We start from the raw sequence: 26,827 nt of genomic DNA on the forward strand, positions 1-26,827 counted from the left end.
ATAAGATAGAAGCATACAATATTTTTTTAGTAAAAAAGTTTCAGATTCCTCTATATAAATATTTGAGAAGAATTATTCTTTTAAAAGGGGGAAGAATAATGATAGTCATCTTAGTTTCAACATGAATGAGATTCATCTTAATCCCATTAAATAGAGGGTTTCCATATAAGGTCGGAGGAACTTAAGAAAGAATCTGACTTGAGGAGGAATTTTGCTTAAAATGGAATCCTATCCGAGGTGGAATAAAGCAAATTTAACTATATAAAGGGCTCTTATATCAATTTATGATCATCTATAACTATGTTCAATAACTCTTTCTAGAAGGCTTGAGGACTAACTTGATCATTGGAGGATCGTCGGATAAAGGTCTAATGCTCATATGATTATTTTTTGTCTTGCTGGTCTATACTCAATGTATCATTGTATCTATGGAAGCTATCAATATGTTTTGATTTGGTATGTTAAGGGTATAGATTGTGCACCAAGGTGCTCAAACCGCGAATCTAGAATTCAAGAGGGACTTTATCTATTACAAGGAGCATTAAGAGGTTTAGTAGGACGCAAAAGATACAGGTCAGGCTCATTCATGCCCTGCAGGATTTGAACTTCTTTTCTTTCTTTTCTTATTATCCTTAAAATGAAAAGAAAAAGGGCCAGAATTCAAAGAAATAATTGTTATCAGGACATAATTCTTCAACAAAATGAAAAGTAATAGTTTGGAGATATTCGAAACATATAATATATTAGAAGGATTTAAAGAAAATAAAAAAAGGGTACCTTGAATGATATATCTAATATGATTAGTAACCCAGGAAAGATGTGAACAGTTGATGAATTGGTATTGGATAGGCCGAATAACCAAAGTAAGCAATATTTGGTTGAGGAGAATTGGATGGAAGTTCCAGTAGTCAAATCTTATATATGCGGATAAATGATTACATTAAATTCAATAGGGGTCATAGTACCACTAGAAGTAGAGAGATTTGGGTCATTGTGAATATTAAGAGACAGATATAATTGTTCTTCAACTCCTAAAGTTCAATGTCAAAGTTGGAGCTATTTGCTTCGTGAGACTGAGCCAAAATAATGGGAAAGTGTTGTCCATGAATCTAAGAGTCAAGACTAATAGCATAAGGGAATGCTTCTCCGGTGGGAGATCAAAGAATCCAAGTCAGTAAGAATTTGACCTACAATGGCGGATCAATAGGATTAGTGCCATTAATAAAACTTAATTTAAACTTAAGGATTAGCCCAAGTGGTTAACCTAGTTTGCTCATATATATATATATATATATATATATATATATATTATTAATTTTTGAAATCTAAATCTTTTTTATATGTGTGTTTAATTTTTGATACATAGAATTTTTATTTTGGCATGTGTACTTATTTTGGCACATGAGATTCAAACTTATGTGTAGTTTTGTGATTTTTTCTATTAATTTATTGATTAATAAGTTATATTTCTAATTAAATATTTTTCTAATTATAAGAAATAACATATTAATAATAAATTAGTTCTCTATTTAGATAAAGATTAATTTTCTAATTAGATAATGATTATTCTAAAAATAGCATATTAATTATATTTTAATATTATATTAACTAATAAATTAATCTTTCTAATTAGATAATGATTTTAATTATAAAAATAATATTTTTAAATATTATATTCACTAATAAATTAATTTTAAATTTTAAAAATAGTAACATCAATTAAGTTGATAGTATTTGTATAACATTAGAATCAATAAATATATATACTTTTTTAAAAATTATATTATTGCACTAATAAATTTTTAAAAAGAAATTAAGGACATTTTAAAATAGTTATTTTGCTATTGTTTTTTAAGATATTATAAATTAATATTAAATATTAAAAATCTATTAAAAATATCTATAAACTTGATTTTTTAATAATCGAAATAATAATAACGGTTGTGCAATACACATGTAAATGACTAATATATATTAATTTCAATGACCTAAAATATTTTTGACATGTGTATTTAATCTTTGACACATAGTATTTTTGTTTTGACATATGTACTAATTTTTGACACATAAAATTTAAACTTATGTGTAATTTTATAATTTTTTATTAATTTATTGATTAATGAGTTACATTCCTAATTAAATATTTATCTTGATTATAAAAAATAGAATATTGATTATATTTTACTATTATATTAACTAATGAATAATTTTTAATCAGATAATAATACTTATTATATTCTAAAAAATAACATATTAATTATATTTTAGTATTATATTAACCAATAAATTATTTTTCTAATTAGATAATAATTATAATTTAAAAAATAATATTTTTAATATTATATTATAGAATAAATTAATCTTTTAATTATATAATAAATTTTTAATTCTAAAAGATAGTAATATCAATATATTAATAGTATTAATTTATATAATATTAAAATTAATTAATTAATATTTTAAAGATGATTTTTATATTATTGTACTAATGAAGTTTTAAAATTTAAAAGAATTAAGATAGATATTTAAAATAGATAATTTATAAATTAATATTAAATATTAAAATTTTATTAGATTATATTTATAACTTATTTTTATAATTAAATAATAGTAATAGTTATACACGCATAGATAAATAATTAATTTATTTAATAATTTAATTTTAATATTTTCTGCTATAAACCATAAATATAGAATCTCTCTATATGTGTTTTGCTAGTGAGAGAGTATTAGATGATTGTTATGAGATAAAAAAAAAAAAAGTCAAGTGCCGACCTTTTGCTTGAAGACACTATACTTATTGTCCCAACAAAAGAAAAAGGTAAATTCAAATATTACTGCTCTTTTCTTTTAATGATCAACCATTCGATTTCATAGAATTTCAGTAATGCCATACAAGCATCAGAAGATAACTGATAATTGATCATTGTACGGCAACCTGTTATATTTGGGAAAAATGGAGTTAACTAAGTTTGTATCTTATTACAAAGTAGAGTCTTAGCGACGATGTCATAACTGAATTATAATTAAAAAGTCTGATCCGACCTAGAACTCTGATGATAGCCGAGAAGATTAATTCTATTACAATTAGGACAATCTATATCTACGAAGCTCTTTTTCTAATAGGACAAAGAAACCTTCAACATCTATATAAAGAACTATAATATACTATTTACAGGTACATGCTATTTTACTCATTCATTATATTTAAGTCATCATTTCACAAATATCCCCGCCTAAGGTTACAATACCAGCAAGTCCATCTTGAAACCCTAATTGCACCGACCAGCCTTCCAAATGTGCTCTTTTATGTTCTTCTTTTCTTTTTCAAAAAGGTAAAGAATTTAAAAAATTATTATATAGTTTGGTGTTTTTATATTTGAGACAGAGTTGTTTTTTTATCAAGAGTGTACCACATTTTTAAAATATATTTTAGGTACATATTATATTTTTATTTTTTTTTTATATAATCCTGCATGTATTTAACTTGAAACATCATTAAATTATAATTTTATAAATAATAAAATATTTAATAATGGATTATGAAGTTTATAAATATGTTAAAATTTCATTCAGATTTTTTTAAAGAAATTTAATTAAAATTTAAAAAAACATATACCATAATACTTTATTATGATTATAAAATATTTAATTGGATGATAAATTATCTAAAAATATTTATTTTATCTCAAATTTATATTTTGATTAATATCTAGAATAAAAAAATAATAATAATATAGTGTGTATCTAGAATGTGCTAAAAAGATAAAACATATGTTGATCCTCTCCTATCAAAAGAAAAAAAAAAAAAGCTTTACCTTTATTTATTAAGTGTAAAAGCTTCAAACCACATGATAATTATTTAAATGTTACTTTTTAAAAAATACTTTTAAACTTTAAAAAGGAAATATAGAAAATAAAATATAATATAGATTTTGCTAGATTACTATTGTAGTGCTCTAACATTAAACACTCAATCAATATTATTTTAAATAACTTATTAATTTTATATGTGATTCTACTAATTAGATCAGTAAACTTATATATAACTTTTAGTTATTTATACAAGTCAAAATATATATATGTGAATCTAATAGTTGATTTAAAAAAGACAAATCTAATAGTTGTCAAATAATACTAATTAAATTTTAAGAATAATAATAAATAAAAATAATCATACTATATAATTAACTAATTCAGTATTTAATTATATTAAAAAAATTATTTAAACTAAAAGAAATCAGTAAATATATTTATATTGCGGCGTACATCATAACATATATTATAAAAAATCTAAAATACGTAATTGATCTCTTACTCCAATGATAAATTTGAAGATAGGCAACACAAAATTTGAGTAGGATCAAATGAAAAATTTATACTCTCCAATAAAGAAGAGAAAAAGAAAAGGAATTAGAAAAATATAGTAAAGTTTCAGCACATGAGTGAGTTAGATTTGTGGGCACATAATGAAGCCCAAGCAGCTGATTCTGGCTAAGATGAGTGTTCATTTAGTTAGGTGTGGCTCACCTTTCAAACCAAGTGAGCCACCCTCTCTGAAAATGTGAATCAAAGTTTACCATAACTGCCTACCTAACATTCCAATAACTCAAAACAGACAGGAGTACCCTCTCTCCTGTTGTATGTTGGCATTGCTTTCTTTATGAATTAATATTTAGAATCATCAAACCATGGTTAAGTTGCTATATAACCATCAGGCTTTAACCCCCTGATAGTACTTAATGCTAAAAGTTGAAATTTTAAATTTAAAGATCTTTTTTTCTCTTTTTAATATAATAATTTATTTTCTACTTTTATAAAAGGGTTTTCTTCTCTTTTATAACATAGTAATATACTAACACAATAATGATATCTAGTGTTAAAAAAAAAAAAAAAACTTGCTATATAGATTGCTTAACCTTCTTGATTGAAATATATAATTAACTCAATTTGCTAAGTGGTTTTAGGCTGAACTTAAGTTAATATAATAATTTTTTAGATGATTTACATGACTCGAGCTTTGTAATTAAATAAGCTAAATGGGTTAAACTTATTTAATTATTTAATTTCATTTTTTAAATAAATTATCATTATAGTTTATAAGATTACTATTACTCTTTCTCTTTCTCTTCCTCCTCTTACTGCTACTCGTACAATTATTGCTATTGCTACTACTGCTGTTTGAACTCATTCATGCAAATATATGTGTATATGTAGCGTAAGATAGTAATTCATCAATTACTTATATGATTAAAAATGTAAATGAAATTATAACATGATTATATAATCGAATTAGATTAATTATTAGTTAATTTTATTAGAATTAGGAACTATACAAATTGTTCATCTCTAGCAATAAATTAATTTAATATATTATTAAATAAAATTATAATTTACAAATATTATGTATAAGATTTTATTTTATTGTAACAAAGTAAAATATAGTAAAAACTACAAAATTATAAAATATATTCTAATATTACATTTAGGCTTAGATATCTAAATATACATTTAAGTCACTATCCTATTTAAGGTAAGTATACTTAAATGAAAACTAAATAATCTCTTTTGAAGTATAGAGAAAATTCATCCAAATTATTACTTAAACTTTATAAGAATTTTATATTTAAATCATGTGAATTACTTTACAATTATTGTTAATGGCCTAATGAGAGATTCATTAAGCTGAGGAATGTATATGTTATATATAGTTTATGTTATATACTAATAAAAATAAATTAGTACATCAAAATCTTATAATATACAGATTCTTTTAAAAACAAAATAGGCATACTTTTATCATATTAAAATGGTGACTTAATACTTCATAAGAAATTTTACATACCATTATTTTTATCATTTATTTGGTTTAATTTACAATAAATATAAATATAAAATATAATATTGTATTTATTTTATTACATTATAAATCTACATTCATCCATAATTAACAATCATAAAATTTAGATAGTATTTATGTATAGTAAATAATTTATATAGTTCTAGAATTGTACTTCTTTTAAAATCAATTTAAATAAATTAAGTAACACTTGACTTAATATAATTTAATTATAGCACTATTTATTATTATTATTATTATTATTATTATTATTATTATAAGCTAACATGGACATGCAAATATACATGAACCTATATTAGTAGATTTAAATTATTATATACATTTAAAAATTGAGTGTGAATAAATAACAAATCAAAACTCTTTCTTGATAAAGTATACAAGAGCTCGGTATTAATCTATGATAAGATGATAAATTTAAATTTGACTTTAACTACTAATATTTTTAGCTTCTTTAATGAATTCTTTGTATCATCCCGAAATATTTAATTTTCTTTTACTTTGATAAATTGTAATTAGATAAAAGCTTTCATATAAAATTTGTGCGTACTGCTTTCTCGCACAATATCTTTTTTTGGTCCATTTGTTGCCATTTTAGTATTTTTTTAATTATTTGCTTATTCATTGATATTAGATTAAATATATAATTAATATAAATGTATAATTAATATGTTATTTTTTAGAATTAGAAATTATTATATAATAAAAAAATTAATTTATTAGTTAATAAGATATTGAAAATATAATTAAAATATTATTCTTAGAATCATTGTTGATATAAAATTCTAATAAAGTTAGAGTTTTAGAATTAGACTTTTACTAAATAATTATTAAATATAAATATTATATTATTAAAAATTAGTCAACTGACTTAATTAATATAATTAACTAATAATCAATAAAACACACTAAAAGATTCTGACAGTTTAGCGATAGATTTATCTGTCGTTAAATACAACAAATTCGTCACCATCAAGAATCGAAAACATATTAGAGATGGAAAAAAAAATCCGTTGCTAAATTGCTCCTCACAAAAAAATGACTGACTTGTTATGTCACTAGTCCTTAGACCTGTTCATAGGCCGGGCCTGACTTTTTTTTGAACAAGCTGAGCACGCCCAAGCACAGAGATTTTTTAATATCTCTCTACCCAAGCCCGAGCCCTAAATTTTTTAAAAAGTCCAGCCCGGCTCGGCCGACTATTAAACCTATAAATAGACCTGTTCATTGGGCAGGGCTTGGACGGGCTAGGGCCGGGTCTGACTTTATATATTATTAATAATAATAAAACTATAAGCAAAAATAATAGTTAGTTAAGTGGTATAAGACACTTAATTATAAGAAGAAGGTCACAAGTTCAAACACTATTTAGGTGATGATTCTAAAGTAATTAATGACTACATGTTCATTACTAATTGATCATTATTTTTATATTTTTTATTATTTATTTTTTATTAATAATTTGAGTATTAATTTATAAATATTAATTAATAAATCAAATTTGACTTCAATACAAAAAAAAACCCAATATATAAAAGAGATAATCTAATAATAAATACATATATAAAGTATTATTCAAGTTAATTATAGTGTACACTAACATATATACAAAAAAAAAAAAAAAAAAAAATCTAAACTGTTGGTGGGCGTCCGACTGATCCCGATCGTCTTATTGATGTTGTTGTTGCGCTATGTTGGAGAGGGATCTGCCTGGAGTCAGAAACTTTGTGAGATCCTCTCTGGTGAGTTTTCAAACCTCTGTACGGATATCGGAAGTAACCTTCTCCTGCTCCTAAGCAGCGTACAAGCCTGTCCTAATCTAACATAGATCATACCTATTGTTGCACGGTGTTAATGACTCAATGGCTGAAAAAAGAGGGGTGCCAAACCAATGCTATAAATGCGGAACTTTTTTCATCACATGACGCCTGGAGGAATAACTGCGTCATGTCTGCCTCCAGTGACTACTTGCTAAAAAGCGGAATCTACAAGCTCATGGTACCAATCTTGAAATTTAAAAATACATATATTATAGAATTATTTTAGGACACAGTAGAAAACATATACAACAACATCTTGAGATCACTTATCAATATACTGTCGGCCGCCATATGGTGTTTGCTAAGTGTGTGTGGCCTCAAACAGCTCAACAACGTCTGGTTCCTAGCCTAACACACGTGCCTAATTATACATTTAAAGATCATTAAACACAAAACTTAACATGTTGATAAGTCTATACGATTCAATTGAAATTGATAACAATAAAACATAAGAAGTTGGATTACCATCCTCATGGCTCGCTCAACTATAGAAATCGAACCCCTAGTATGGAGCGATGGTTCTGATCCCTCACATCTAGTCTCGCTTTGCTGATTCCTAGAGGCATCAACACTCTTCTTCTAAGATTGCTAAGAGAACCAATTGGTCATCTATCTATCCCACACCTCCTCTCTGACCTTATCGGTCTCTAGCCCTTGAAAATCCACTTGCGTAACCTGTCACCGTACCGGGTGGTAGCCTATGCATACTACCTCTAATAAATCGTGGTATCGAGGCGAGGATTCCAATGCCACGCTTTTTGCAATTTATACAAAATGAGAAAACATAAGTTCAATAATATATATATTGAGTTACATAAGATAAAGAGTTAAGGTTATTTACAGTAGAAGGCAACAACATCATTAGTTCCAATCATGTCCACTCTCATGTAAATACAGAAGAAAACTCTAGGTCATGGTGGATGAAGCAACATGTGACTAAATGAACTGGCCGCTCACAAATGTAAAGAAACAAAATAATTTAAAGTTTCACAGTGAGTAAAATGAAACTAAAATCATAAGTTGTTATAACAATTTAATGAAAATATCTCGCTAGATCAGTCTCGAGGAGGCATAGCCCATATCCTGTCATCCTACTGATGGCAGGTGCTGATCCAGTCGCCGTAGAAGACTTAATTGCTAGACTTCCAATATGTGTACCATGCAATGATCTTTTTGGAAGCTGTGAGCGTAGGGGAGCTAGAGTAGCAATTGGAGATATCACTATAAGTGTTGATGGTAACACAGTAGATGCTGGAGTCAGTGGTGGTGATATAATGCCGGGATAGTGGTGGTGATGTAAGACTAGATGGTGGTAGTGGTTGTCATCGCCTGGATTCAATATGGGCCGGTCCTGTTAGCGGTCTGACTCTGGACTGCCCACCTCCATTGTCACCTATGGAACCTCTAGCCATGTACAAAAACCTATAAAGGGTTAATCAATGAACTACCTCATAATATGCTTTTTTGGAAATTTCAACAGAAATTCCTAAAATGCATGAATTATGAAGAAATTTTCATTTGTAAGGCGTAGAGTTTCTAAGGCAAAGAATACACTACCTAATGTAGTGTGGATCTTATGTTTGTGCTAATTATTCATTTATTTTTAAATGAAACGCTACCGTAATTTCTATCAAAATTTTGGCAGTATTTTCTCTAATACTATATCTAAACTTCTCGTAAAATATTTCCATACTCCTACAGAAAAATACATCTAATAATCTTATTGAGTTGAGCCACCAAACTTTATATTTTTGCTCGACCCTAATGACACAATAGTCACAAAATTTTAAAAGAAAATGCTGCTGTAATTTCTAGCGGAATTTCGACAGCATTTTCTTTATTACTGTACCTAAACTCCCTGTAAAAATGGGTTTCTTATCCAGCAAACACACTTAATCTAATAATTTAATCGAGTGGAGCCACCAAACTTCAAATTTATTGCTTGACACTACATACCACAAATGTCAATTTTCATAACCTATAATTTTAATTTTTTCAAATTGAAAGTGTGTAATTATATAGATAATTAATTCAGTATCATCACAATCTATTTTACAATTTTTAAAGACAAATAATACAAATATTCAATGATATATTTAAAAGAAATTATAAAATAAATTAAAACTAAAAACAATTACAGAAATTATTAAAATAAAATAAAACTAGAAAATAATTGCAGAAATTATTGAAATAAATTAAAATTGAAAAACAAGTATAGAAATTATTGAAATATATTAAGACTAAAAAACAATTACAAAAATTATTAAAATAAATTAAAACTAAAAAATAATTACGAAAATTACTAAAATAATTAAATTAAAAATTAAAAATATATAAATAATATATATTACATGTATTATAAAAAAAAATTCAAGAACACAAATACAGCAACTGAAAAATACATAGTAAATATATTTAAAATTAAAAATATGCTAATAAAAATACATAATAAATAAAAACTCATTATACTAAAAGTTAAATATATATAAAAATATTATATAATAAATATTTTTAAACAACTATAAGAAAAAACCCTACACAACAAATAATAAATTAAAACAAACAAAGAATAAAAATTAAAATCATAAAATTCAGTAGCAACACACGTTTTACAAAAAAAATTACAGATAATTAAATAGAATTGACAGACTTAAAAAAATTAACAAAAAAATTAAAATACCTGATTGCACTGTAGATTTCCCCTTCTTCTTCTTTTTTAATAAATTAAATTTATCATTTTTCTAAAAAAATAAATAATTAAAAGAATTATAAAACTGAAGAAAATAAAAAAATAAAACCTACCTCTCTTCTTCTTCATCTCCTTCTTCTTCTTCTTCTTTCCCCTTCTTCTTCTCTGTAACAGCGAAAGCTCGAGGGGGAGGGATATCGAGAGCGAGGTATTTTAAGAGAAAGAGTTAGGTTTGTTTTTTAGAGGAAGGTTGTGCGTGAGGAAGACAATGGCTGCCTAATTCTTTTCATCCCAGTTAGCAATGGATTAGTGATTGATTAATCTGTCCTAGCCGAGAATAAATAAAACAGTGTTGTTTTGTATTCTGAAATAACAATGGATTGCCATGGTGCTTAGTGTCGGACAGGAATCCGATGCCAATCCTCGCTAACTCAATTGGCATCTTGTGGAAAAATCGAATGTAGAAGAATTGAGATTTTATTGATAAAAGGATGATTAAGAATTCTGAATTTACAAAGAAAGTGTGTATCCTGTTATATACACTTGTAGCAACGGTAATTTTTTTGTGTAGGGAAAGGTAGAAGCAGCCTTTTCCCTTAGGGGAGAGGTGTTGCTCCTTTTCCCTCACTAGGCCTGTGATGATCTTGATATCTGAGGCCTTGACCAGCAGTTAAAGACTGTTGGTCCTTAATGTTGGTCTTTGCCTGCTGAGTTATGCAGGTATTGGGTGCTTCAACACTCCCCCTCAAGGTGGGTTCGAATAAGTTGATTGAACCCATCTTGCTTAGAAGTCTTTGGTGGCTTGCTTTGTCTAGGGCCTTGGTGAAGATATCTGCTAGTTGATCGTGGCTTCTGACAAACAGGGTTGTGATTTCTCCTATTGGACCTTTTCTCTTATGAAGTGGCAGTCAACTTCAATATGTTTAGTCCTTTCATGAAAGACTGGGTTTGATGCTATGTGTCTGGCTGCTTGGTTGTCACAATACATCTCCATTGGATCCTTGCACTTTACTCCAATGTCAGTAAGCACTTGCTTAATCCAAATAAGCTCGTTGGCTGTTGATGCCATGGCTCGGTACTCAGCTTTAGCACTAGATCTTGCTGTTACTGATTGTTTTTTGCTTTTCCACGTTACCAGATTTCCTCCTACAAAGATACGAATCCGGAGGTCGATTTCTCTGCCTTAACTGCATCGGAGAAACCAGCAGCGATGTTAGCATTATTATTATTTTCATCGAATACCTTGACTGGGTACCCTTGAGATATCTTAGGATTCAGTCGACCGCATCCAGGTGGGAAGTATGGGGAGCATGCATAAACTGACTAATCATGCTTACGGCATAGCTAATATCAGGCCTGGTGACAGTTAAGTAGATTAATTTTCCTACCAACCGCTGGTAGTGACCTATGTCACTTAAAGGGTCGCCATCCTCTAGATTGAGACGGTTTTTTGTTTCCATTGGAGTATCTACAGGCTTGGCTCCTATTTTTCCTGTTTCTTGCAGAAGATCCAGGACATACTTTCTTTGAGATAGGAATAGACCTTTATGAGATTTGGCTATTTCTATCCCAAGAAAGTAAGTTAGTTGACCGAGATCCTTGATATCAAATTCCTTCTTTAGAGCCTGTTTTACATCCTCAATCTTCTCATTGTTATTCCCTGTAATAATAATATCATCCACATATACTAAAATAATTATAGTATGAGTGTGAGTGTGTTTGACAAACATAGAGGAGTCAGAGGTACACTTGCTGAAATTAATTTTTAAGAGAAACTGACTAAGCTTGGCATACCATGCTCTTGGTGATTGTTTCAGCCCGTAGATTGCCTTTTTTAATTTACATACCAGGGAAGGCTCAGAGGCTAATGTATGGCCTGGTGGAAGTTTCATGTATACCTCTTCGGCTAGAGACCCTTGAAGAAAAGCATTCTTGACATCCATCTGAAATAAGCTCCACCCTGAGTTAGTAGCAACAGACAATAAAATACGGACTGTGCTCATTTTGGCTACTGGAGCAAAGGTCTCCTGGTAATCTACACCATAAGTTTGGGTAAAACCCTTTGCTACTAGCCAGGCTTTGTATCTTTCAATGGTACCGTCATGCTTATATTTGATCTTATATACCCATTTACAGCCAACTGGTTTTTTATTTAATGGTAGGGTAACAAGATCCCATGTTTCATTTTTTTCCAGAGCCTGGAGTTCCTCTTGCATAGCCTTACACCAATTACGATTGGTGTTAGCGTCATAGAATGAGGTGGGCTCTGTGTGGGATGTGAGAGTGTTTAAATAAGCCTTATAGGAAGGTGATACTGAAGTATAACTGATATAGTGATGAATAGGATATGATACCGAACTGGACACATAGTCCTTTAGCCGAGCAGAAGGTCTGGTAGGTTTAATGGATCTCCGCAGGGCAAGTTCTTCTATTGGTGACTCATGGTTTCCCCCTGAGGAAGTTGCCATGGGAATGGACGTATCTCCCCCTGAAGGGCTAGGGCCGATGACAGGCATATGAGTGCGCTCCTGTGTAGAGAGAGTGTCCTGAAGTATGCTGTCAAAAAAGAAAAAATTAGAAAGAAATAAGTCTGTTGGGGGTGCTGTGGGAAGAGAGGGATCATTAGGAAAGTAAGGGATGGTTTCGTTAAAGGTCACATCTCGGGAAATGTAGGATTTGTAAGTAGTAGGATCATAACATTTGTAGCCCTTCTTTTCTGAGGAGTATCCAAGGAAGATGGTTTTGACACAACTTTTTTCCAGTTTATGGTGACGTCTAATGTGGACAAAGGCAGTGCAGCCAAATACACGAATGTGACCTAGATCGATTTTTCTTTGTTTGAGGAGTTCTAGGGGCTAAGGTTGTTAAGAGCGGGTGGGAAGCCGATTGATGAGATATCTTGCGGTGAGGATGGCATCCGACAAAAAAATGCTGGGAACATTGTTTTGAAAAGGAGAGTACGAGTAACCTCAAGAAGATGTCTATTTTTCCTTTCCGAAATCCCATTCTGTTCGGGGGTATAGATGCAAGTAGTTTGGTGCGAATACCTTCTTGGGAAAAAATGCGGAAAAATTTTTGTTGATATATTCGGTACCATTATGCGAGCGGAAGATTTTAATTTTAGCATTGTACTGATTTTTAATAAAGGTATAAAAATTGAGAAAACATGGAAAAACGTCATTTTTTTCCTTTTAATAAATAGACCCAAGTAAGTCGGGAGTAATCATCAATAAAAGTGACAAAGTAGCGGAAGTGATTGTAGGAGGTAATGGGGGCGGGTCCCCAAACATCAGAGTGGATTAAATCAAATAATTTTTCTGATTTACTAGACGATGATGGAAAAGGTAATCTAGTGTGCTTGGAAAATTTACAAACATCACAACAACTAGAGTCTATTTTAAGATGAAAAAGGCGATTCAAAATTTTGTCTGACGGATGCCCAAACCGCTGATGCATCAACAAGCCTTGGTTGGAAGGGTTGGTTGTGGTCAGACACTGACTGGGAGTGGTAAGATAGTATAGACCATTGTGAAGGTATCCTTTACTAATCGTCTTTCCGATGATTCGATCCTGAAAAGTCACAGTAGATGGTGAGAAAATAACATTGCAATTTAAAGTTTGGGTTATTTTACCAACAGATAATAAATTCGATTTAAAATTAGGTAGAAGAAGGATATTTGGTATAAGGTGATTCAAAAGGGTGGAGGAGCCAAAACCAGAAATTTCGGCTCTATCCCCATTAGCAACGATCACATGTTGGAAATTCATAGGAGTAAACTTGTGCAACTGTGTCGAATCCCAAGTCATGTGATCGGTCGCCCCAGAATCAATAATCCAATCAGAATATGTAGGTAAAAAATCTGTGTAATGGTGAGATACTAAACCTGACCCACGGGATTGCTGAGACTGTAACATGGACTGGAGCTGAGAAATTAGGTGTGAGAGTTGGGAATTGTCAATCGGGCGGATCCGGGTGTAGGCTGCCCAGAAGTGGGTCAGACCTGGGTGGGCGGACTAGCCAGTATTCTTTGGAATAGGGCCGGGCCGGGTTGGGTCGAGGTCGCTTGTCGGGTCGGGTCGGGGCATTAATGGGTCCTCCCGACCCGACAAGTGTGTCATAACCCGTAGGGTTAGACACATTTAATCCCACAAGACCCATTCTATTTTCCCCTCTCCTTTCTTCCCTCTTGCGCCGCCCTCTCCCTCGCTCACCTCGGTGCTGCGCCGGCCGAAGGTTGGGGTGCAGGTGCCAACAACGAGCGGCGGTGTGACCCTGCTTGTTGCAGTGGTGACACCGCTCGAGGTTGGTGGGCATCCCCCTGCCTCGGGCTTGGTCTCCCGAGAGAGCAGCGAAGGCTCGGCCTTCATTGTCGTTGGGGTTCGATGCTCCCATGGTGACGCGGCGAGTTTCTTATTGCTGTACGAGTGCTATGACGGCGTCGAGCGGAGGGAGGCTGCTTGAGAGAAGTATTTGGGACCGGAGAGCTTCGTAGCTCATATCGAGCCCGCCGAGGTAAGTGTATACTAAGTCCTGTTCCTGTCGCTTGCGAGCTTGATCGGGGTCTGTTGTGGGTGGGAGGTAACTCTGTAATTCCTCCCACCGGGTTAGTACTTCGGTCGCGTAGCTTGCGCCGGACCTGGTTCCTTGCTTGATGTGTGCTAATTCTTGTTTTAGACTGAAAATGTGTGCGAAGTTGTGTTCTTATCCATACAGATTTCTCATCTTCTCCCACACAGCCTGTGATGATGCCAGGAGCATACAGAGTCTGGCAATCTGAGGCTCCATCGTGTTGGTAATGAGGGACATGACCAAATGGTCGTTTGTCTGCCATTCTTCGATGGTTTCAATCTCCTCTTTTGTTGGTTGGTTCGGGTTTTGAATTGTTGGCTTGGTTAGGGTTCTTGTGATGAACCCTAATTTTTTCCTGCCACTCAAACCAATGTAAACTACTCTTGACCACTCGAAATAATTCTAGTTTCCCTTTAACATAATGTTTGTGAGTTTGGTGAGATCATTTTGTGACATGATGAAAAAAAAATTCTGATTGTTGGGTAGATGATGACAGGATCAATCCTGCTCTGATACCATGTGGAAAAATCGAATGTAGAAGAACTGAGATTTTATTGATAAAAGGATGATTAAGAATTCTGAATTTACAAAGAAAGTGTGTATCCTGTTATATACACTTGTAGCAACGGTAATTTTTTTGTGTAGGGAAAGGTAGAAGCAGCCTTTTCCCTTAGGGGAGAGGTGTTGCTCCTTTTCCCTCACTAGGCCTGTGATGATCTTGATATCTGAGGCCTTGACCAGCAGTTAAAGACTGTTGGTCCTTAATGTTGGTCTTTGCCTGCTGAGTTATGCAGGTATTGGGTGCTTCAACACATCTGATGTTGGTGCTAAATGCAGCAAGGATATTGGCAACTGAACCAATCTGTTGCTATTTTCCGTCACAAATCTGTATCAATTTTATCACTAATTTCCTTGTAATTCGTCTTTCCTACTTTCGTCGCTAGTCTCTCTCTATTTCGTCGCTGGTAGAGAGAGATTCAATCCGTTGCTAGACTGTCATTTTTTGGTAGTGATACTATTTTCTAGAATTATTATTGATAGGTGATTCACACTTTCTCTATTTGTACTTAACTTTTCAAATCCAAAATCTCTGATATTTCCCCATAAGGGATACAAAGTCGACATCCTTTACCCTCCTTATTTTCATGATATTTCGATGGTGACTATTGTTTCACTGATCATATGATCATTATGGTCATCTAGGGCCCTCAACCAAATGGTTCTTTTCGAAAGAAGCCTAGTACGAAGAGCAGTTCTTCGATACAGTGGCGAGATTGCAAATCACTTGAGTCGGGTCTAGAAATATTACTTTAAGCATTCATAATTTCTTACTACAAATATATTTATTATTTTATCTATTATCATAAATAAATAATAAATTCAATTATTAATTAATATTAGCGTACGTCATTTAAAAAATTAGTGATAATTAAATATCACAAATAATTATTTTACTAAATAATTATATTTTGGATTATTCTGAATATTAAATCTAGTTGTGTTAGTGAGATTTTAAATAAGTCGAATCAAATTTAGATAGGTCAAATTTTATACGAATTAAATGGAATTTTTGATTTAGAATTAGACTAGTCTACTATCTCTAGTGATATATATTTACTAAATGCTAACAATAGCTTTCTACAAAACAAAAAGAGACTAAACACTTAAGGTCTAATTTGAATAATAAAAACATTTACTTTAGAAATAAAATATCTCGAAAAATGACTAGTCTTAGCATGCAGTGTCCTCCCATGAATAAAAAAAAGAATGTTTCACACCCAACTTGGAGTCAATCGGGCTTGTCATTCCTGAAAGGGGAGTTTCCATAAAACTACCATCGATAAACCGTCAAGCAAAAAGAACGAAAAACTAAAAAGAAGAAAAATACTAGCTGGTTGCATTAAGAATAACTGGTGGGTCAAGTACAAGGATATGTAGAACAACGTGTCACACACACATAATACATTCATATATATATTCACCAGTTAATCACAACTCTGGCCATTCACTTAAGTTTCTGGAAAAAGGAAAAAGAAAAGAAGAAGAAGAAGAAGAAGAAGAAGAAAGAGCAGAGAAAAAGAAATGGGGATTTTTGTTAGTCTGATTTGTTTACATGTATTTCTTGTGTTATATCTCTTCTCTCACATTACTGTCTCACAAAGAGTTGTGACCTCTCTGCCTGGTTTTGATGGCCAGCTTCCATTTTATCTAGAAACTGGGTGAGTTATTACCCAATAATCTCAATTCAATATGTTTCTTTATAATAACAGTTATATGTTTTGATAGGTACATTGGCGTAGGTAAATTCAATGAGTCGCAGCTGTTTTACTATTTTGTAAAGTCCCAGAGGAGTCCTGCATTAGACCCTCTTGTTCTTTGGATCAGCGGTGGCCCTGGCTGCTCCTCTCTCACTGCCTTCATATACGAAAATGGTAACTTGTTCCGGGGTTAATTACTTATTGAGATAACTTTTTAAGTAGACCAGTATTATCCGTAAAATATTATTATTAATAAAAAATTATTTAATAGTAAATAATTCTATGAATAAAATGTTATAATAAAAATAAATTTATGGATTAGTATATCAATAAAAATAAAATTAAAAATATAATATTCTTTTTTATCAAATTTGTATTGAGTTATTTAACTTTATCATAAATAGTGTGATATAAATCATTTATTTTATATATATATATATAGAGAAAATATAGAGTTTGCGATATAAATTCATTTATTTCCTATAGGATTAGGAATGTATATGAAATTTTGATAGGATTAGTAATTATTTCATTATTGAACCTTACGCGTGTAAATTATTATAATAAAAGTTATAATATAAAAATATTTGATAAATTAATATATAATATAATATTTATTAAATATATGTAATTATTTCATGAATATTTTTCTTTATCTTACAGTGGAAACTCATGAAAATATATAAATATATTGACCACGTTAAGTAATTCACTTAAAAATATTAACCACATAAAGTAATTCATTTATATTGATTCTACTAACGGATATTATAATATAATGAACACAAAAATAATATATTAATAAAATTAAAATAAATTAATATATATATATATATATATATATATATATATATATATATATATATATATAAAAGATTAATTTTAATAAAAACGTGTACAAGAATAATAAAATAGTTAAAGTATTTCAAATTACAAAAACTTAACGCGTTAGCTACAACACTGCACGAGTCGATACGCACAGCGCCTAGTATTTATCGTTTACGGCTAGGACTACTGGGGTATCTAATCCCATTCGCTTCCCTAGCTTTCGTCTCTCAGTGTCAGTGTCAACCTAGTAGAGTGCTTTCGCCGTTGGTGTTCTTTCCACTCTCTATGCATTTCACCGCTCCACCGGAAATTTCCTCTACCCTACCGTACTCCAGCTTGGCAGTTTCCACCGCCTGTCTATATATATATATTGTTCATATAATTTGCTAAAGTTTGTTTTGTAATAATTAAATACTATAATTTAAAATAATTCAAATCGTACAAACCCATATTTTATTACTTATCTATCAGCTACAGATGCAATTTTAGATATTTTAGGTTATAATTTTATAAATTTTGGACGAATAAATTTTGATAGAATTAAAATTGAATTAGGTTAATTATAATTAATTCTATTAAAATTAGATAATTAAATCAATTCTATATAAAATTAAGATAGTACAAAATTAGTGATTTTTGAATAATTTTAACAATGTTTTAGTCAGTTTAAAAAAAAATTCATTCCCGTTGTGCTTTATCTATATTAATTAATCAAAAATTTTGTCTACACATCATTCATGAATAAAGTTAATTTTATAATGCGAATATAAAAATATTATTATTTATTTAATATTATAAAATATTGCTAAATTTATAATTATAACTAATCAATAGTAGTTATAACTTAATTAATAAATTGTACTTGTCAATATACATGATTTTGTCCTATATATATATATTATATCCTAGGAATAGAAAGTATTTTTATAAAATTAAAATTCAAGAAGAAAATTTAAACTCTTAAAAATATAACTTAATAAAACGCCTACCAAATAGAAATACTCTAAAACTAATTTATAAAATTAAATTTAAGAATATAAAAAATTAACATATTAGAAATTAGTACTAGTGATAATAACATTCTAATAAATTCTTTTAATTTTATCATATATTGTTTTGAAAATAATAGCACCTTTGCCCAACTATTTATTTTATTTTTTAAAAAAGAAATTCTCTAATTGTCTACTTTATTGCTAATTACCTCAAACTCCTTTAAGAATAATTTCAAAGTAAAAAATAAATCTTATTATGTTTTTTCTTTCTTACTTTTTTTCTCTATATCAATAATAGAATAGAATAGCATAAAGATTCTTTCACAAATCACTGTCATTTTAGCAAATTTATTGTTGAGTGTATTAATTTGTTTTTTATTTTAAAAATTAGAAGATATTATTTTTATAATTTGTCTAAGGTATCTACAAATCTTAAGTGAACCCTGCATGGTGTGAAAAAAGGTTAGTGAATCTTCTTGATCACTAACAATAATCTCATCTACCATTTTTCTGTTATTTTCCAGGCCCAATAATTTTCAATTACTCCAACTACAATCCAGGTTTGCCATCCCTACAGTTGAACCCTTCTGCATGGACACAGGTGCATACAGTTTCTGTAACATTTCCAATATTACAATTTCCTTTTATCACTTGAATTTTGTCAGACCAGTTTAAGTGCATAAAGGATGGGTCATCAATTCTTTTCAGGGCCTCAATATAATATATCTGGATGCACCAGTAGGCACTGGATTCTCTTACTCAACCACCCAAGAAAATTACCATGTTGATGACCAGAACTCTACAGCTCAAATTTATGAGTTTTTACGAAAGGTGTGTGCAAAAGTTTTGATTCTATCTCTTCTTCTCTTTTTCACTAATGAAAACTAATGATTATTATTGCTGGAAGATTTATTATCTTTATGGTAAAGATATATATAAATAAATAGTTTCTGTAATTGATATTTTTATTCATAGAAGGTCCAATAGAGTAGTCATCTCCTTATTATCGCCATAAAGGTGAAATCTCATCTAATGCATGTGAAAATTTAAACTCAAGACCTCCACCTCCCAAGAGCAATTGTTATTGTCACTTGAGCTAGCCCTCAAGTGCAATTAACTATTATTATTTACTAGTGTTGTTGAAAGATTTATTATCTTTACAGTAAAAGTATATAAATGAATAGATAATCTTACTGTGTAATCCGAGTCCCAGTGAAAAGAAACACACACAGGAAAAAACCCTTATAATTAATGAATCATATCAGATTGCATAAAATTATGGAAAATATAACTATCTAGAAAGGTTCAGATCTAAATAATTTGATGGCTGTATTATTCTTTGCATTAATGTTTGAATTATAAATTGTTATGCAGTGGTTGATTCCTATTCAGGCATTCCTGTACCTCTCATTGTTAAAAACATACTTGAGGGTAACCAAAATTCTTCTTTATAACTATTTAATCTCTTATTAGTTTCTCGAGCTTTTACACAGGTAAAAGCAAGATGACACTACTTTAAAAGTGTACGCAGAATTCAAATCTACAAATAAAAAAAAAAAAGAAAAAAGAAAACATGCTTTAATTAACTGACATTAGTTTCCCTGCAGGCAATGAAGCTGGAGTGCAGCCAACTATGAATCTAATAGTAAACCTTATGGAGGAACTCAAAATTCAGTGTCCAATTATTTTCCAGAACTTGGATATGATTACCTCTAACAAGCATTATTTTTATTTTTATGGGTTGTTAACAGGGATATGTACTTGGGAACCCAAAGACAGATTATTTTCTGGATTTAAATGCAAGAGTCCCATTTGCTCATAGATTGACACTCATATCAGATCAAATCTATCAGGTCATTCCATTTTCCCTTTTATTTTCAACTTTATTGATAAAGACTTCATCACTTGTAAAGACTTTCATGCTTTAAAAAAAAAAAAAGAGAATATTACAGGCTTACAATAAATAATGAAATGAATAATCTTCCCTTAAGAACAATAATAGATAAAGCTAGTCGCACATCAAATTGCGTATATATAATAAATTTTCTTTTTTGAATGTAGCCATTGAGGAACTTTAAAAATACACTAGAGTATCCTAACTAGACTGGCATGTTCTTAGCATCACGCATCACAAGAATCTATTTAAGAATCCTAAACAGATATTATTGAAAAGAAAAGAGAAATTTCTTATAATCAATATATTTAGTAAATTATAGTCGGAATACTAATTTATTTAAGTTTATGAAAAATGAAAACTATATATGAAATGGTATATAATCAATGAATTTAAAGTAAATAACATATATAAATTTAAGATTAATAAACTACTTTAGAAAAAAAAATTAGTATAAAAATATAGATTAAATACTTAGTTTTCAATTCAATAAGGGAATTTTACCGATTCCCTTTGTCATAAAAAAAATTATATTCTAAAATAATTTCAAGATTATTACATCAAAATCTAAAATAACTTCATGATGATTGCACTTTCTTTTTTAATGGATAATATAAGCATTTGGTAGGTACTAAAATTTCAAATTTAGTACCATTTATAAGCACTATTTTGTTGACATTTATTGAAGAATTAATTTCATTTATAAATAATTTTATTATTATTATTTATATATTAAATAATAACTATACAATTTACTTCAAGTAAAATGAATATTGTGTTTGAAATAAATTATAAAGATAAAGATATGAGAGAGAAAAAATGAAATGGTGAAGTTGTAAGTAATATTTTAACTTTATGAAATTTATTGATTTATTAACCAATATTCTTCTTCTATATTTTATAGTAATTAACCATTATAATTTTTTTTAATTTTTGAATAATCAATTGCTAATTATTCAATGAGGAATAAAGTCGGTCACTCAAAAATATATTAGATACTGAGAAGCCCAAAGGGTAGCCTAGAAAAAGGAGTATAGATGTCTTTTTTATAAGTCTAATTATTTAAATATTGGATTCTTTTTTTCTCTTTATTAATGTCACTAAGGAAAGATTCAACATTCATGTAATAGAGGCCATAAAATTTATATAAAAAAAAAATTTAAATTTTCATAATAACAACTATAAAATTTCTTAAAAAAACACTAATATTTATTAATTAAAACTAATTAATAACAAAATAATAAATCAATACTAATTTAAAAATAACTGGGATGGATTAAGAGATAAAATTTTGATAAAAAAATTTAAAAAATAAAAGAAAAAGAGGACTAAAGCACTATCCATTTAAGAAGTGACCAACGATGGATTAAAAGATAAAATTTTAATAAAAAATTAAAAGAATAAAAGAAAAAAAAGAGAGACGCTAGGTTTTAAACTGGGCATTAAATTTAAACTTTACCAATAAATATATATATGTAAAAAGAATAAAATTGTTGTCATGTTTGAAATTTGCAGGATGCCAAGGAATATTGCCACGGGGATTATGTAAATATAAACCCAAGCAACACCAACTGTGTTTCAGCTATGAATGCGTTTTACGAGGTTAGGGCAACAGCTTCTCTGATTGTGTCCAGATTTTGATGAAATAAGATAATTCTTCTTCCTTTTTTTTTTTTTTTTTTTTACAATATTTGAGATAAGGAACATTCTTTAACATTCAGATGACTCGTGACATATGTATTATTCAAGTACTTGAGCCTAATTGCCAAATTGCAAGGCCAAGAACAAAGGGTGCACAAGGAAGAAGGACACTGGATGAGGAGGATCTCCAAGATCTTAATATTTCAGGACTGAATAAAAGCGCATATTGGTGCCGGGTAAGGAAATTTGGCATTCTTTTCAGGAAGATATTCTTAAAACAAATTAGAGTACGTGCTTCATATTATTAATAATTTTCTAACACTGTTGATTTATGTTAATTTGATGCTTCATTTTAAATAGTTTAAGCTAGTTTTTGTTCTTTCAGAGTTATTACTATGTGCTGTCTGATATCTGGGCTAATAATAAAAGAGTTCGAGAGGCTCTTCATGTCAGAGAGGTACATGCTTAGCTCTTCTGCTAATAAATTACAATTGTAAAAGCAAAATATGTATCAAGAAATTCATGGACAATGAACAAATAGGGCACAACTGGGGTTTGGACGAGATGCAATTTCAGCGTAGCCTACACAAAGTCAGTGACAAGTACAATTGATTATCACAAATACTTCAGCAAGCAAAACCTTCGAGCTCTGGTGTACAGGTAATACCTCTTTTCCCTTCATCATCTCTTCGGGACTAAAGATGGAAGCAGACAGAGGCTGGAATGGACTGTAGCCCTATTTGTTTTATTTTTATTTTATTTTATTTTCATTTTTTTCTGTGTTTAAATTCTAAAAAATACATTTTTTATTTTTAGAATTTGCAATTTCAATGGTTCTCTATTTTCTTTGGAAAAATAAGTACACCATAAATGTATAAAAAACTTTAAAAAGAAACATGTTCTTAAAAAGATTACATAATAAAAATAATAATTTTATTGATCTCAGTATATTTAGAAAAAAAAACTATTCTTAATTAATATATAATTAAAAATAAAATTAAGACGTGATTTATGCATTTTATATAAAAGAACTATAATGAATAAATAAGAATCTCATTAATTTTTTTTTTTAATTATTCAACAACAGTTTCCTATAAATATATCATCAAAGTGTTAAATATTCTAATATGCGATATAATTATTATAACAAAAGATAGAATAATAATATAATAATATTAGATATGTGATAATAATAATAATTTATTTATTCTACTTACAGTCTTTTCTTTTTTTGGCTTTTCTTTTTTGCAGTGGTGATCACGACATGAATATTCCCCACATTGCCACACAGAATTGGATTCATATGCTCAATTTGAGCATCAATGAATACTGGCGGCCATGGTTTGTGAATGGTCAGGTTGCTGGGTAGGTTAAATATTGACTTTCCAGTTGGATTTACATATTTTAAATTGCAAAACTAAATACACATATTTTTCTGGTAATTTTTAATTTTTCAGAATTCAAATATTTTGGAAGTTAGAATGCTTAGGCTTCATAAAAATAAATTTTTAATATTATTTCAAATCTTATTCAAAATTATGCAGAAATTTTATGATAAATTAAAAAGATTGATTTATATTTATGACACTGTTTTTTTAATCTATTGCTTAAAAATTTTTATCCGGCGTAAGACTTTCAAGTTTTATTATTTAAGTTTGTCAAAGTATTTTTATTCATTAAAAATCTAATACTCGGAACTTATAAGCATGTTTATTTGTAAATAATTTTTTTTCATTTTTATTTTTTTAATTTTTAAAAAAATAAATATTTTATTTTATAAAAATTTATAAAATATATTTACTTTATTGGAAAAAGTTTTATTTTCTATTTAGATAATTTTTTAAATATAAAGAATAGACTTAGAAATAATCAAGTGAAAACTCCTTATTTTCATTTGAAAATAAGTGACTTTTTATATAAAACAAATATAGAAAATATATATTAAATTTTTTAAAAGCTTCAAAATTTAGTTATAATTTTAAAAGTATAAAAAATTATTTTTTATTTTCGTTTTAAAAATATCATAGATAAACACAAAATTCTATTTTCTATTTCCATTTGAAAAGTATTTTAAAAAACTGATATCGTTTTTTTATATGTAAAGAGGCTCTATTATTTTAAAAAATATATATAAGTAAACTTAATTTTCTTAATTTTAAAATTTTTATAATATTAAATTTTCATCTTTAATTATTTAAAAGGCAGTAGTTTTTCTGCAATTTTTAACTTTGTCATTATTCACCCTTCTAAAGGACAAAATCTTACCGTATTTTAATGTCTCATGCAGCTATACAGAGAAGTACAAGAATGGTGATTATACTTTGGTATTTGCTACTGTTAAGGTAAGTAAACTTTCTTAAAGAGTGTTCAAGTAAAGTAATAAATAATAATGAAGAAAAATTGAATTAAGTTGTATTTGTAATTAAATATTTTTTACCTTTTTTCAGTTACCTTTTTTCTATTACTTTATAATATCACTTAACTAAATGAATTAATTAATCTTTAAAATTAAAAATAAATTTTTAGATTATACTTATAATAAGAGCAACTCGATTTAATGGTTATTTACATATAAAAGTAAAAAATAAAATATTTAGATTTTCCATATTCTTTTCTTTATTTTCTCTGTAGGCATTAAAAACTTTATTCTTTTTCTTTACTAATAAAAGATAAAATTAAAAATATTAACTAATAAAGTAAAGGAGAATTTATATTCCATTTACTAAAATTAAAATAGCAAGCAAAGCTTTATTTTATATTTAAAAAATAAAAAAATACATCAAAGTCTTAATTTATATGATGATTTCTTAAAATAATAAAATTAACTTATCTAAAAATTATTTTAGAGATGCTTTAATATATTAAAATAATCTCTTCGTAGTGAAGAAATATATTTATTAAGTTAATTTTAACATAAAATATGATGTATCTTATAATTATAACATCAGTTAGAAAATAATAAATATGAATATAATACGTCAATTTAAATCCATAACAACAATAAATTCTTATTTGTTAAAATATATATTTAACACATAAATATAATAAATATTGCAGGGAATTATTCTTTTATATAGAAAATTAATCCTTTTTTAGTATATTAATATCATAGCAAAAGGCAATCAAATTATTGTTTACAAAATTAAATATATTTAATGTTATTTTTTGCAGGGTGCGGGTCACGATGCTCCAGAGTATAAGCCAACCGAATGTTATGCCATGGTTGATCGTTTCTTTGCTTATTTTCCTCTTTAACTAAGGGCAAAATCTATCTCAATTATTCAATTTTATTTTATGTTTGATTGCATTCTAAAATACATTTGTATCTTTATTTGTATTTATATATTTTAATATTTTTTTTAAAAGCGTGTATACAAACGCCATTAGTAGTAAATAAATTGTATTTACTATTGAGGTCAGAATTTTAGCCTCAATTTCTATTTTATATTATTTTGAAATTTTAAAATTATTTTTATCACAATTTGATAAATTGATATTTTTCTTAAAAACATGTCTAAAAAGAGTAGTTTAGGAAAATAAAATAAATAAAAAAAATTCCAAACATGTATTTTGAACACCCAATAACAATTATAAAAAAACCGCGTCAACAAAATACCGTATATTTCAACTTTAATTCATTGGCTATTTTATTATTCTAAAAATCCCTTAACTTATAAATTTTAATTAATTAAGCCCTAAAGGTTTTATATAATGTTTTGTTATAATTTTTATATTCAAATACTATCCGAGTGTTAATTTATCATACTCATTAAGTTTAATATATAAAAAAAAAAATTAAATTTACATAAAAAAATTATCATGCACTTATGTTGTCTTATTTTTATAATTTTATTTATTTTTATTTAATGTAAAAATAGTTTTTTAGAAAGTTTTAATGTGTGGTTCGTTAAATTTAGAGTTTATTTTTTAAAATTTCTTTCCTTCTTATCCTAATGCATCCTAAGAAATTTGTGAATTTTCATATTCAATTAATATCAAGTTAATAACGTTAATTTTTTATTTTATAAATTAATTTTTCTTAATAAATGTCAATCTCATAACAATTCATTTAACTATCATATAATCATCAAAAGATAATATGACAATTATTAAATAAGTTGTTCTATAACAGTTTAATAGGTAATTTTTCGAATTACATACATCAATTATACTGTGTGACATTGCCTATAGGCTGAGCATGGATCTCGGTGATTTCCGCTCGAATCGAATAATCATACCGAAAAATACCAGAATCGAAATAACCGAAATTTTTTATAA

The 26,827-nt window shown here is 28.5% G+C and overlaps 1 protein-coding gene across 1 annotated transcript; it reads left to right on the forward strand.

Annotated features, from left to right (window-relative positions):
- Nucleotides 1-16,461: 16,461 nt before the first annotated feature.
- Nucleotides 16,462-26,285, forward strand: LOC8270034 (serine carboxypeptidase-like 18). Its single transcript, XM_048372430.1, has 12 exons — nucleotides 16,462-17,155; nucleotides 17,223-17,368; nucleotides 19,539-19,615; nucleotides 19,723-19,845; nucleotides 20,766-20,867; nucleotides 22,424-22,510; nucleotides 22,630-22,785; nucleotides 22,935-23,006; nucleotides 23,091-23,209; nucleotides 23,801-23,914; nucleotides 24,837-24,891; nucleotides 25,721-26,285. Exons 1-12 carry the CDS (start codon nucleotides 17,019-17,021, stop codon nucleotides 25,802-25,804), a joined length of 1,272 nt encoding a protein of 423 aa, XP_048228387.1. The 5' UTR covers nucleotides 16,462-17,018; the 3' UTR covers nucleotides 25,805-26,285.
- Nucleotides 26,286-26,827: the final 542 nt, after the last annotated feature.

The sequence above is a fragment of the Ricinus communis genome, chromosome 3, assembly GCF_019578655.1.
Source record: "Ricinus communis isolate WT05 ecotype wild-type chromosome 3, ASM1957865v1, whole genome shotgun sequence".
NCBI classification, from domain to species: Eukaryota; Viridiplantae; Streptophyta; class Magnoliopsida; order Malpighiales; family Euphorbiaceae; genus Ricinus; species Ricinus communis.